The sequence below is a fragment of the Boleophthalmus pectinirostris genome, unplaced genomic scaffold (genome assembly GCF_026225935.1).
Source record: "Boleophthalmus pectinirostris isolate CB_2022bp ecotype Guang Dong unplaced genomic scaffold, ASM2622593v1 HiC_scaffold_6, whole genome shotgun sequence".
Taxonomy (NCBI): Eukaryota; Metazoa; Chordata; class Actinopteri; order Gobiiformes; family Gobiidae; genus Boleophthalmus; species Boleophthalmus pectinirostris.
Genome location: NW_026571447.1, coordinates 5935812 through 5950311, shown reverse-complemented (window position 1 = coordinate 5950311; position 14500 = coordinate 5935812). Strand labels below are relative to the sequence as shown.

The 14500-nt window shown below is 38.7% G+C and overlaps 1 protein-coding gene across 1 annotated transcript in view; it reads right to left on the bottom strand.

The window, feature by feature from the left end:
* Positions 1 to 1579: 1579 nt before the first annotated feature.
* Positions 1580 to 14500, bottom strand: part of cspg5a (chondroitin sulfate proteoglycan 5a) — a 94164-nt gene continuing 81243 nt past the window's right edge. Inside the window, exons 6-7 of the mRNA XM_020935790.2 lie at positions 7844 to 7900; positions 1580 to 1995 (exon numbers count right to left, since the gene is read on the bottom strand). Of these exons, the coding sequence (XP_020791449.1) occupies positions 1831 to 1995; positions 7844 to 7900 (222 nt within the window). The 3' untranslated portion in view covers positions 1580 to 1830. The remainder of the gene's footprint in view (positions 1996 to 7843; positions 7901 to 14500) is intronic.

The following is a 14500-nucleotide window of genomic DNA, read 5'->3' as shown; positions in this document are numbered from 1 at the left end:
TCAGCAGACATATTTGAAGCAGCATTTCACATTCACCAAAGCCATGCAGCCGGGGTCAAAGTTCAAGCAGAGGAACACACAGGCGCCATTTTGATCATGTTAAAAAGGTTTTATTTCAACAACGGTCTCAATCTCTTTTTGATTATTCTCTGTTTGAAGTTCAAAAAAGTACAAAATAAAATCAAAATACATCAAAGGATTAGAAATCACAAAAAACCAAGACACTGTGTTCCATTTAAAATCAACCCAAGCAATGTTTCCAATATTTATACACACGCACTGGATTAGTCATACATCAACATCAAAAACTCTCAGTAGTTTCATCTTTTTTTTTTTTTTTTTTTTTTTTTTTTTTTTGTACAATGACACCTTTAAACTGTATTGATTTCTTTTTTATTACAAAATACACTGATGCAGGCAGGGATTGAGTGCTGAGTGTACACATTAAAAGCGTGGCTTATGTTTTTCACTTTTTTTTCCACTGTTTGTCTATATGTGCATGTGTGCGGGTCAGGGGGTAGGGGGCAGTAGAGTGACAGTAAACAATGAATAAGGGAAAGAGCGGGGCAGCAGGAGAAGAAGAAAGGGGGGGTTACTCTCAGCTGGGGCAGTGGCAGCCTTGGATGTATTTGAGAACCATAGTAGCCGTGGAAGTCTCTGTTCCCTGCTCCAAAAAACTCCAGTCTACCCAATGAAGGGATTAGACCTGTCACGATAATTACGACACTGATTACTGGTGTTTGATAAATGATAGAACTTTTTTGGGGTCATTATTTATGGAGGGTACTATTGGGGAACTTTGATATTTTTCAGAATTTTACATTTAAGCTGAACAGTGACTATTTTATGACTCAATCTGGAAGAGTTTCATTTACTGTGGCGAACATTTTTAACAATACTGTACATTCAGATTAGTGTTTGGAAATAATGCTGCTTTATGGTTATTGTGCGGGATAAATTAATTTCATTGTCATCATTTATCGTCTGTAATTCTTTTATTTCTATTTCTATTCACTTCAAAATGTGTTCGTGACAGGCCTAGAAGGAACGCTCTATTCCTCAAAGTTATTATAGAGATGACACATTTGTGAAGCTGTGTATTCTTCAGCTTTACCCAGTTTGGAGAAGCAGACAGGAGCCATAGAAGCAAAAGTTAAAGTCATTTTGGAAGTAAGGAAATAAAACAAGTATTCCTGACAGATCCCCTGAATGAGTACGCGGACTGTATTGGCACAATAGAACAGCAAACCAAACAGTTCTAATTACATGTTCCCCCACATCATTAAGACTTACAGAGGCCTTAAGATATTTGACAAGAATACAAATTGCAGGTTTCCTAAATTCGTAAAGAAATCACAATTTATTCTGTAATTGTCCATGGGAGTCGTGGGTGAACTGTGAAGATAAAAACTAGATAATCAACCCACCTCACCACTCATGTAAACCAATTTGGTCAAAAGTACAAAGATTTTAAAATCGATAAAAGTTTTTTTTTTTTTTTTTTGTAGAAACAAGGATTAAGAATGCTTCAGAAGATGTCCCTTAAAAATGACTTCTTTCTAATGTTAAAACTTCAACTATTGCAATACCAAATCAATCAAATTTCAGTTCCGTTTTCAGTTCTCATAATACATCCATGGTGGCAGCGGAGGTGGGGTGACTTTTTTGCAGCAGCTGGGACTGCTTGGTGGCAGTGTAGCCGTATAGACGGTAGCAGACTGGGTTGTCGGGCTGGTAGTTGGCAGGCTGGTTGGTTGGTTGACCGGTCAGGCGCGCAGAGGTCAGACAGAGCTGGGAGGGCGCCCCCTGCTGTTGTCAGTGTGTCTGTGTTCACATCATGTTGTTCTGCATTGAGTTTACCTCGGAGTTCTCCTCGCCCAGGACTTTGTGGTGGTCGGGTTTGGGGGTCAGGGAGTTGTGGATGTTCAGGGATTCGTCCTCTTTGGGCGGGGCCTTCACCGGGTCCTCCAGCTTGTTCTGGGAGTGAGGATCATCCTGCCCAGAGAGGACGGCCAGGGCAGAGACGACAGTTAGAACACAATCAACACAACTTCTACTACTACTATGTCAGTCTATGTAAGTATACCTCATGTTTTAGTCTGAGCTCTTAAAGGTGCACTGTGTAACTTTTCTGTTTGGGGTCCGTCACCTTCATGTTTTCATGGATATGTCATTGCTCTACTTCAAATATTCCACAATATGACATTAAACCGCTCTATCTTACATGTATTCAGTTACAGGTGGTTTTATAGCAGGAAAAACAGGCTGTGAGCGGGGTCGTCTCTCCACAGATCTGACCTGCAACATAGTCTGGTTTGGTCTCCATGAAGATAGAAAGGTTTAATACCATACTGTGAAACATTCCAAACGAAGCAATAACATCTCCCTGGAGAAAAGCATTTGACGGGCGCTTTACCAGAAAAGTTACACAATGCACCTTTAATGTTGACACAATCTACATTTAGAAAGTATCGTCTTTTACAGTACTATATAGTCAGTGGTCCAATGTCTTCCTGTCATGATGATAATTAATTAAATATTGGTGTAATGATTTTAAAATTCTTATTCTCAGATTTTGGTTAAACTATATAATCTTGGGCAACAGGAATGAGATCAAAAACTGGATGAAAATAAGTTCACGCTGCATATTTGATTGGCATTTCGGCTCTTCATTTTAGAAATGGTTTGATTTTGTGAGCCGTATCGTTATGGATATCCAATATATCTGTTACAGTGAAGTTTTGTAAAAATAAATAAATACTTCATTAAAACAATAAATTAAAAGTACATTCAAAAATAAATAAAAATATCTGTGATACATTTTCTAAATTTCAATGGGCACTCTTCACGCTTACGTCACAAAACCGGAAGACTTTGGAAACACGTGGCGGACGACTTTCTTTGGACTCTGTTAGTGATAGTAACTCGGCCCGGTTTTCTTCATCTAGATGTGGTTGTTTTTTCTTTTTATAATTTGAATTTGTGTATTATAATGTGTCTAACTTAATTTTTAAAAATGTGATTGTAGTGTTCCGTTATGTTCAGCAGATCAAGTTAAAACCAGCCGTATGTAAATGACATGAAGACGCGATTAGAGTCCCGTCCCTCATGGAAAGCTTTGGCAGGTTGTGAAGACGCTGCTGCTGAATTCATGGTTTTATCACATGCCCAGTGTTGGTAACTACACCAGAAGTCGTCATCCGCATGTTTCCAAACGTCTTCCGGTAAGCGTGAATAGACTGTGTATCCTTCAGGAACAATTTACAAAAGGACACTTCAATCCATAACCTGTAGTTAATTTTGCTACTTGATCTTAAGTAGGTCAAGAATCCTGTTGTCTTTTTATTGTGATAATTGCTGTTTGTGAATTAGACCAGCGACTATATGGATATTACTACACTAAATTACGACTTATCTCAAAGGTTAAAAATAGCTAACAGTTTACTTACTTCCACACCTGTTATTTCTGAATAAGAATAAATCACACTGTAAGACTAAATAATTTAAAAATATATTTAAATACATCTCTCTACTAGATGTATTTGTTTACACATGCACAAACTGGGTTGCACCAACAATAATACACCAAATTTTTTATATATTTTTTTGAAGATAGCGTCCATAGCTTTCCATATAACAGCTATTTTGCGGACTCTTTGCAGACATCGCTACATTATTGCTGTTGTAACCCAGTGCCGGTCTCCAAACCTGTCTACATCTAAACAAAAGCTGCTAATGCAATGCTTATAAAACGTAGTAGCATTCGCATTTTGGGCAGATGGCTATCGTTTTGAACCCCATGCTTTGTTGAGGGGACTTGGAGGTGACCCGGTAGCGACCCCTCCCAGCCCCTGCCCCACACCTGAGCAGCACAGAAGCGCATGCACATCCACCCCATGCACGTCGCTCGCACAGGCCACCTCCATCTCCTCATGCTCACGGTGAATTCAATGGTATCAGCCCTACTACTGGCCAGGGTTTAGCTCCTCTGTGTGAGAAGTGCGTACCACCATCAGACTTAGCCAAACTCTCTTAGGGACATTGTGTTTTTTTTTTTTTTTTTTAAGAGCTTTCGGTTGACTTGAGTTGGAGCACATTAAGGTCAGGGAGAATTGATTGCGTTTGAGTGTGTTTCAGCTGTTTTTCCCCATTAACACGGAGACTGATCGACGCTACAGTTTAAGGGCACATCCAGGTTCGCTGATCTGCAAGCTTTTACTATTCCAGCTTGTAACAAAGAGTTCCACTCAGCAGATTGGATATATGTCTATTTCAGGCTTTAAACTATCACATATTTAAAGGTCCTATATTATTCTGACTTGACTCTCGTGAGTTTTAATCCATGTTTGAATATTGATACCTCCTCAAAAACAGACATGGAGTTGTATTTTGTTTCATTCATATGTTTGAATAATCAATTATTATTAGTCTGTCTACATCTCCAAAACTGAAAATGCTCTGTTCCACATTGTGATGTCATGTAGTGGTAGTTCATGTTAACAGCTCCCCTTAGCTTTATGGTGTGTTCGATTATCTGTCCGACTCAGAGGTCCGAGGACGTTTTGCTCGGACGGTGGAACTCAGAGAACTCAGAGGAGTGCGAGGAAGGATTCCAAGACAGAATCCAAAGTGGCTGCGCCCAGTGTCACTTTTAAGTATGAACTGTTATCATTGTGTTTGGACACTTTGGTGGTTTAAATGACAATTTCAGTCGCTCGTATTACTGCAATACTGTGTCCGCATCACTGTCTATGGGTATGGTAGTATTACTGCAGTGGCGTACTGCATCCGTATCACTGCCTAAGGGTATGGTGGTCGGTGTTGTGGTCAGGCAAATAATGAACAAAGACTTGTTTTAAACAGGTATTGCTAAATGTCCCTAGGGTTGCTAACAGAAGATAAACAACAAAAATAACAGCTTTCCAGTTGTTTTTCTTCAAGTCAGACATGCAAGACCATAACGGGGCGGCTAGTGCATTGGCTATGTCCATCCATATAGACAGTCTATGCGAGACTGTGCGACAAGTGTGGACAAGATGTCATATCTAAGATCAGAGTGGGAGACGGATGGATAATCAAACGCACCATTAAGCCGGGCTTACACTGTGTGATTTTGGCCCTTTTTGAGATGATTTTTCACTTGTGCCACTGTTTTTGGGATCAGGTTGAGTTTTACACAATGATATGTTGTGCTTCATGTGGGGTAATAAGAACTGATTACTACCTTTCTACTAGCTCCTGATTGGCAATCGTAGGTTGCAAGAATATCAAACCTGTTTGAAATCCAGTCGAAGTAGTTCATATAGTGTGAAGGTGAATCGTACAGTTGGTCGTACAGTTTGAGCTGCAGCTGACTGAAACGATCGATAATATCACACAGTGTATGTTCGGCATTAGTTCAGTAGAGATTCCAGAGCTGAAATTATTTAAATGATTCTAGTGAAGGTGTATGGACTTTTAAAACACTGTGGAGCATTTCCAGTATTACATATGACATCATAAGGTGGAACAGACTGTTTCTGTTTCAGAGAAGAACCTAAATCTGCAGGGTTTGTGTGTTAAACATGTGTGAATCAAATAAAACACAACTCTGGGTGTTGTTGATGAAGAAACAACATTTTAACATAGATCAGAAAACAGAGTAATATAGACCCTTTAAATAAACAGATCTGGATTTATGCAGTAGCCCCAAATAATGAAATAAACTAAAATAAGACACTTCTTCTTTCATGCATTTTGTGGATATCTTGTCATCTACCATTTATTCATGTATTCTTTGGAGCTAACATCTAACCATGTCCGTCATATATCCGTGTGGACAGCCCAGTCTAAATGCACATGCACAGAGCACAGTCCAGTGGTCTATCACATGGGGGGCCGGGCAGCAGCACTAGCCTGACTTTGTGTTGGAGATGAGAGAACTTTGAAAAGAGAGCATTTACCCGCTGGCTGCTGGCCTAGATAGTAACTTCAGGCAGGACGTGCGGGTACGTCACTTCCATGGTTACGGGATAGGGCCCCTCTGTCTTCCCGTCAGCGTGAAACTGGAAAACGTGTGTTGGTTTGTTGGTTTGCAGCTCGTATCATTGTGCATGGTGAGGGGGCAGGGAGCACAGAGCACCAGGACTGTAGAGCAGGTGTTGTTTGGGGAGTGGGAACAGATATAAACAAGGTCTGATGGAGATGAGGGTGAAGATGGAGGCACGGGGACAGGCCCTGCTTTTGGAATTTAAGATAGGGTTCAGTACCTCTGCAGCCCAGTCACCATAATGGGACTGACAACGAGGAGTAATTTTTGCCATCGTGGAACTGCCATATATGCAGGTTGATTTAGGTGATTTCATTGTTTGTCTATATGAACAACTAGTCCCTGATTTTCAAATTTTCTTTTTGTGAGAAAACATTAAAAACAAGACAACCTTTTGGCTGTCTGTGGATGTTCAAGGCTTTGGTTATTTCTGTCTTAGTTGAAGCTAGTCCCTCCTAACAGTAGTTCATTTGTTTACCTGTTGCTATAGTGATGCTCACAGCGTAGTGATATAACCTGGTGATATAACCTGGTGATTAAAAACTGTTGCCAGAACTACTTGAGCAGTCGTTCAAGAATAATGCATGGCAGAATTCTCACTGACCGTGGTATAACTATGTATATAAAATATAAAATCATGTTTTTCTAAGTCTATAGCAGCGTGTATTTGTGTCTCTCTGCTCTTAAAGGTGCATTGCGCAACTTTTCTAGTGGACCGTCACCTACTTGTCTCCGTGGACATGTTAGCTTTCACTGGAATGTTCCACTGTATGACATTAAACTTTTCCATCAAGAATTTATTCATTACGGGTGTTTCTGTTGCTCAAAAATACTCAAATCTCTCTGTGAATAGGGCTGCCTCTCCACAGAGCTGACTTGTAAGCCAGTTTATAGTTGTTTTCCTTCAGATATACTGTATGAGCTTAATCTTTACTTTGGCACATTCTAGACAAAGCAATAACATCTCCATGGAGACGAGCAACTGACCGAGCCTCCACTGAAAAAGTCGAGCAATGCATCTTTAAGTTCTCGTGTTCGCTGAGTCAGTTTTATCTATATTTCGTGTCCTCTTTGGGTTAGTCCTGGTTTAGACTCAGAAAAGTGATCCTTGGTGCGAAAAGTTTGAGAGCCAAGGGATAAACGAACGATAATTTCTCTTCTGAAACCATTGTTGAAGTTTGAAATGTTTTTTTGTGGTCCGTTTTGGTCTGGTTGGTTCTCAGGGCGGCAACAGTAAAATGTCGGGACATATCAAAATCCCTTGATACGATATTTTCACGATATGCATCTCACGATATTTTGTGGAGGCTTACAAAATTGTGAATATGCTACTTTTTCTGTTTTAAAAGCCTTTGGTTCTGTTATAATATGAAGAATTCCATTATTTCTTCATGTAGTCTGCACTGTCAACACCAAAGGATCATGGTCTATGTAGTATTTTTATCTATTGCTGCACCATGGCAAGGCAACGTAAGTTTATTTACATAGCGTAATTGATGCACAAAGTAATTCAAAGTGCTTTACTAAAGAAGAAAGTCATTCAAATCACAAAGAAAGACATTAGAATCACCATAACTATGAATTTAAGCAAAGAGACTTGTAATTCGATATATTGTGATGGCCTCCGATAATATTGCGAGACTTTTGGCGATACAGTTCGGTATGCGGACTGTTCCATTGGTTTTGCAGGGACGGGGGGACCGGGGGGCTGACAGGGCAGGGCCACAGTTATAATGGCGAGGGGCAGGGGGAAGGGGGGGCACAGGACTCTAGGACAAACTGTAAGGGGAGGCGGGACACTTGGCCGGGCCTTACCTCGCAGTCGGACTCCTCTTTGGTCTTACACTCCCAGGTGTATCTGCTCATGGTTTTCTGAAGGGAGGGGGACGGGCACACGTTATACTCCCACAACCACACAAGGCAAATTTAGAAAGACACGGCAGAGGAAAGAGAGACAGAGAGATATAAAGAGAGAGACGTAGAAGTATAGAAAAAGAAACCAGAGACAGCAAAGAGGAGTGGACGTGATTTAGATTATTTTACTCCCAAATACTAGATTCATTAAGACCTTTTAAAATGTTACATCAGAATGTTTAAAATCACATAACGGAGGCGAATGAAGGCAAAATGAGGAAGACCGTAATGCATTTTTTATGATTAAAGATCTATATATTACGCAAAATGGACTCTTGTGAGTTTTAAGCCATGTTATAATGTTGTTACCTCCTCAAAAACTTAACAGGAGTTGTGTTTTGTTTCATTCTCACATGTTTGAGTAATCCTTTATTATTAGTCTCTCTGCATCTCCAAAGCTTAAAATGCTCTGTTCCACCTTGTGATGTCATGAAGTGCTGGTTTTCAAGTTAACAGCTCCTTCTACCGTTCTACCTTCTACCTGCACTCTCTATGTACATTTCAACTTTTCTTTTCTGCATAACTTTGTCTATATTGCACCAAATATCACCAAAATTGGCCAGTTTGTGTATTTTGTGATGTATTTTTAATTTCTGTGTTTTCTTTCAAGACCGCTTTAAATGAATGGTCTATAATCAAAATACTAACACCCATGGTCCTTAGGTACATTTTTGTCCCACTGACTTCCATTCAAAATGGCTTTTTTAAACTGGCATTCTTTGGTATTGAAAACCCTTCAAAATGTTTTGTTTTAGTGTCTTTTTAAATAGTTTTGATACTTTTCTTTTTACTCTGTATCTTCAATTACAAGGCGATATCAATAGAAAGGCATTTGTAAAAAGTAGTCCGCACTGAAGGCCAGAGACGTAGATATTTGAAGTTAAAATGATAAGGTTGTGTTCTAGACAAGCCCCCAGTCTCTGATAATCCCAACACAAACAAATTAAAATTCCTTGAAAGATACAGAAAAAAATTTTTTTTTTTTCATGCACATAATTTGATCCTTTTGCTGTCAAAGATGGCATTTAAGGGGTTAAAATTTAAAAAAAATATTATATATATTTTTGGTATGCATGATTAGGGTATTAAGTAAATGAAAACACTAATATAAAAAAGTTGGACAAAAATCCATACTGCATAAAAATATTGTGGTATTCTTTTCCGGTGTACATTTTTGTCACAAAGGAACACAAAGGGTGCACAAGGGTTAATTCAGTAGAGATTGGAAATCCCAGAGCTGAAATCATCCAACTGATTCAATTGAAGGTGCATCGAGTTTAAAACCTCAGTAGAGAACTTCCTGTATTACCACATGACATCACAAGGTGGAACAGAGTGTTTTCAGTTTGAGAGAAAAACTCAGCCTAGATATGCAGGATTTGTGTGTTAAAAATGTGCGATTGAAACAAAACACAACTCCAGGTCTGTTTGTGATGATGAAACAAGATTAGAACATAGATCAGAGATAGTGTTACATGGGCCCTTCAACTTTTTGAGGACCACAAACCATTAAGAAAGTTGTGTATTCATATTTTTTGCAATCATCTCATCACATTAAAGTGTTAAACTTCTACGGTGCCTCCATGGAATTTGGTTGAATCTGGATGTTCCACAGTAGGGCATTAAACATATCTCCTTTGCATTTGCTCAGTTACAACTATAAAATATGATAGTGTGGGGAGATTCATTGTCTTTGTTGCGTGCATGACATCACTTTGTGCTCCACTCTTTTTGCTGTCGAGGTTCATTAAGATGGAAAGAGGAGGACAGACGCAGAGATCAGATAAAGACTTTCGGAGCCTGACTTCCTGTTAGACGATATTCCCGCCCGGCCTCATCAGGAGAGCGTCTCATCTCCCCCGTGTTTACAGAGAGCGCCCTACCGTCGGCGAACTGTTAGTTTACAGAGGATTTGTAGGGATGTTGTTTCATTAGTGGGTTTGCTTGGAATTGTCAAGAAAAGGGACGAAACATGGAACTTTATGGTTGTCTTTGAGAATAAATTGGGAGCGTTTGGGGTAATGGTAAGAAGGTATTTTCATGAAGCTAAAGTAGAATAAGCAGTAGGAAATGCTTTAGATAAAAGGTCTTTTTAGGTCTTGCAGGTGGTGGTGAGCTAAAATTAATTCCTTTAAAGAGCTGTCGAGGGCATAAGAATGAGTGGTGCTATATTCTGATTGGCTTATGTCTTAATATTTGTAGAGAAGTAGAGAAACTAATTGGCATGGAGTACTAAAGCTTTCAGAAATATTTGTGTGCGTAGGATAGAAATCCATGCATATTTGGCTGTAGTTCAGCATAAAATATCTATTTTTTCAAACTCTCGAATGAATCCAGTCGTACATAAAATGTATTGTGTATTTTATCCATCAGAATATGAATTGAATTGACGACATCAAGAATTACAATCACAAATTGAAAATTTACGATTATGCTTTCTTCAGTATGAATACGAATTCACAATATTGTGAATGTATTTTTGACTTTACTGTTAAAAATACATCATTACTTCACAGGCATTTATTGAGCAGAAGAAACATCGATCGAGATGCTGGAATTTTGCACCACATACAGACTGAACCAGGACTGAACCAGGACTGATCCAGGACTACAACAGGACTAAAACTGGACTAAAACTGACTAAAACTGGACTAAGAGTCCTGTTTTAAAAGTTCCGGTGCAAAAGTCCGGTATATCGATCAATGTGTCTTCTGCTCAATCAATAATGCCTGTGAAGTGATGATGTATTTTTGACAGTAAAGTCGCATCTGTGAATTTGTGTTCGTACTGAAGAAAGCGTAATTGTAAATTTTCATTTCACAATTGTAATTCTTGATGTCGTAACTGTTTAATTTGTATTCTGATGGATAAAATACACACTATACATTTTATGTATGACTGGACTCATTCAAGATTTTAAGAATATTTATTTTATGCTCAAATACAGACAAATACGCACGGATTTCTATTCTATGCACACAAATATTTCTGAAAGCTTTCTTACTCCATAAAAGGTGCATTGTGTAACTTTTTTTAATGGAGGGTCCATCAAATGCTTTTCTCCATGGAGGTGTTATTGCTTTGTCTGGAATGTTTCACAGTGTGGCATTAAACCTTTCTATCATCATGGAGACCAAACCAAACCAAGTTACAGGTCAGATCTGTGAGATTTTGAGACATAAAACCACCAAATTGAATAAATGTAAGGAAGAACTATTTAAAGTCATACTGTAGAACATTATCCATCCATCCATAGGAACAAGAAGGTGATGGAACTCCAACCAAAACCAAACCAAAAAGTTACATAATGCACATTGTTCCAAATTTGCAGCCATGGAAATGGTTGTTGGACAAAATGTTTATTTGAAAATGGCAAGAAAGGTTTTATCCCAAGCATCAGTAAAACACATTTAACATTTTGGGTTTTTGGAAGGTTGTTGCACTGGTTTAGTGGTTGAAACCTGGCAACCCTGCTACAACTAGAGATCGGCTCATATGAGCTTTTTCATGGCCAGTGCCAATACCAATTATTTAGAATCCTGAGGAACCAAGCTCTGCTGATATTTTTGGGCTGATATGTAGATTTGGGCTAATTTTGATAATATAACCCAGATGATTATGTCATTTAAATTGACTACAAACTCACACAGCCTTTTTATCACAACACCAGAATCTAGAATTGTTTAGAATTCAGAGCAGCCAATGGTTGATGATCTCTGCTGATGTTTTTGGGCCGATTTAAAAAAAAAAACAACAACAAAAAAACTCAAATAATCAAATATAATTTTAATACAAACTCATCCACGACCTTGTTTTGCTACAAACTGGATATGGGAGCAGTGTAGTCACATTTTTGCAGTGCTCTCTTTGGACTTAAGTGTTCAGATATGCTTCATGTATTTTTAATGCACAGCTAAATGGCTGGTTGGGCCAAAGAACATATCGGCCTCTGCTGGAGATTTAAGGCCGATATTAGCCTGATATTTTATGTTAATAGGTTCTTTTTTTCAGACCAAGTGTTTGTTTTCATATGTGAGAGTTTGGATTGCTCACTGTGCTCTTCCTCAGAGTGGTCACGTGATGTAGCTGCGACGTGTCCGGTCAGCTGATTTTTACAAGTTTTGGTGCTGTCTTCCTACGGGTGGGATACTGTCCTAAGGAATTCGGACTGCAAATGGCGCTGTCCTCCAGTCAAAACTGTGAACTTGTGAACTTTTACCACTCTCAGGAAGAGCGCTAGTGAGTAGTTGAAATGGTCACTTATGAAAACAAAGTCTTGGTCTGAAAAGAACCTAATAACCTAAAAATTCAGGCTGATATTTGCCCCTTTTTGCGTATCAAATATCGGCCTTAAATCTCCAGCAGAAGCCGATATGTTCTTTGGCCCAACGAGCCGTTTAGCTGTGCATTAAAAATACATGAAGCATATCTGAACACTTAAGTCCAAAGAGAGCACTGCAAAGATGTGACTAAACTGCTCCCTCATTCGTTTGTAGCACAACAAGGTCGTGGATGAGTTTGTATTAAAATTACATTCAATTATTTGAGGAAAATTACCAAAATCGGCCCAAAAACATCAGCAGAGATCATCAAACATTGGCTACTCTGAATTCTAAACAACTCTAGATTCTGGTTTTGTGATATCGGCCTTAAATCTTCAGCAGAGCCCGATATTTTCTTTGGCCCAACCAGCTGTTAAACTATGCATTAAGAACATACGGTACACATAAAGCTTATCTGAACACTTAAGACCAAAGAGAGCGCTGCCTCATCCAGTTAAAGGTTGTATGAAGGATTTTTTTGTTTGTTTCAAATTGTCAATGAAAGTTCAAAATAGAATTATAGAGACGCAGCAGCCTTGTAATTATGATGACCAGAAAAAAAAAAAGAATGAAAATCCATCAACTGTGGACGTGGTTGGGCCTGATAAACGTCAGCCAATAGATAACAAAGCTACCTCTTTATCTATTGGCTGTTGGGTTGTTAATCAAACTCCTTACGTTTCTAGCATCACTGACTTTCCGGCACACTGGGATTACGTGGTTTACGTTCGCCTCTCACGCACTGATGCCGTTTACTCAACCAATACATCGGTTCTTAGCGTCTTTTTCTTTAACTGTAGCTTCCTCTCACTTTGCACAAAGTTTGCTGTAATGGCGGACAAGAATTCACGACCAGTTCATCGCAAAAGAAAGTCCATTTTTGATGTCGCGGAAAGAAGAAAAGGGGAAAAGGAGCGAAGCATAACATTTGAAAAAGGACAAACAGTCGCTGCATTTCTCTTTCCTTGGAAAATCTTCTATACAACCTTTAACAAGATCATGGATGAGTTTGTATTAAATTCATACTCCATTATTTGGGGAAAATGACCAAAATCTTCCCAAAAACATGGGCAAAGATCATGAATATACAACATAATAATAACATAAATTACTGGAAGATCAAATTATCAGCCAACGGTTGTATTGGTCTATCTTTACCTGTTTTTGCAATCTTCTCATCAACATTACAAGTGTTAATATCTCTAACTACAACATCTGCGAGGTTTTTGTTTTGTGTTGCCTTGTGTCTTTTGTTGTTATCTATGCAAACACACAAAAAATATTCTGAAGCATTGATATCAAGCATTTCCAACTACTTTTATTCTAACATTCACTCTCAGAATTATCATGAAGTTTGTTTTTAAGGACAGGACGTGGGCTGTTTTGAAGATATTTAGTCTTATGTCGAGATTTGATCGGGGAAAATGTATTTTGGTTAAAAAAGGGAGGAGGTATGACTGTGATATGATTATGAAGTATTAAAAAGGAGACATGACTGGGCCAGTAGAGCAGCTTGAGAAACTACTGATGGAGTTGTTAGACGGTGGTACCACATCTTTCAAATGAAATGAAAAAAAAAACAACAAAAAAACAAACGAAATCTACTAACCATGCTGCTAACATGTTGATGCTAACAGCTAACCATGCTTTTGTTAGTTACGCTCTTAACCTTAGCCATATTCAAAGTTTATCCTGACAGATTCTTAAAGCACAAATATTCACAACGTTATCTTACCTGGTTTAGACCCTTCCCCCCAAAGAAACTACAAATCCCAAAGTTCCCAGTTCAGGATAAACAAATGAAGCATACATTAAGTTACGTCGGCACAGTTAGCAAAGCTGAGCATGTCCGCTTTGGAGCATGTTAGCGCCACAGAGTACATGAGGTGGGAATGCACAATACAGAGGTCTAGAAGTATTTTGATTTTGGTTTTACTTTATTTAGTGCAGATCTTTTTGAGAGCCATCGATGTTACTTATTTTTCCCACGAATGCTTATTTTATTCAAATGAAAACGTCTTGAGCTCTGTGATTTAACTAGTGTGACGTCGAGTGTTTGCCTCGAGATTAAATCAATAGGCAATAAAGTGGGAAACAAAATCAATAGCCGCAATAAAAGTGTAACGACTGGAGTCTTGAGGGTTGCCACGAGAACAGGCGAGGCCATAACAGCAAGAGAATAAGGCGGACTACAATGTCATTATTACGGTATTTAGGTGAAGTCAAACAAAGCTGT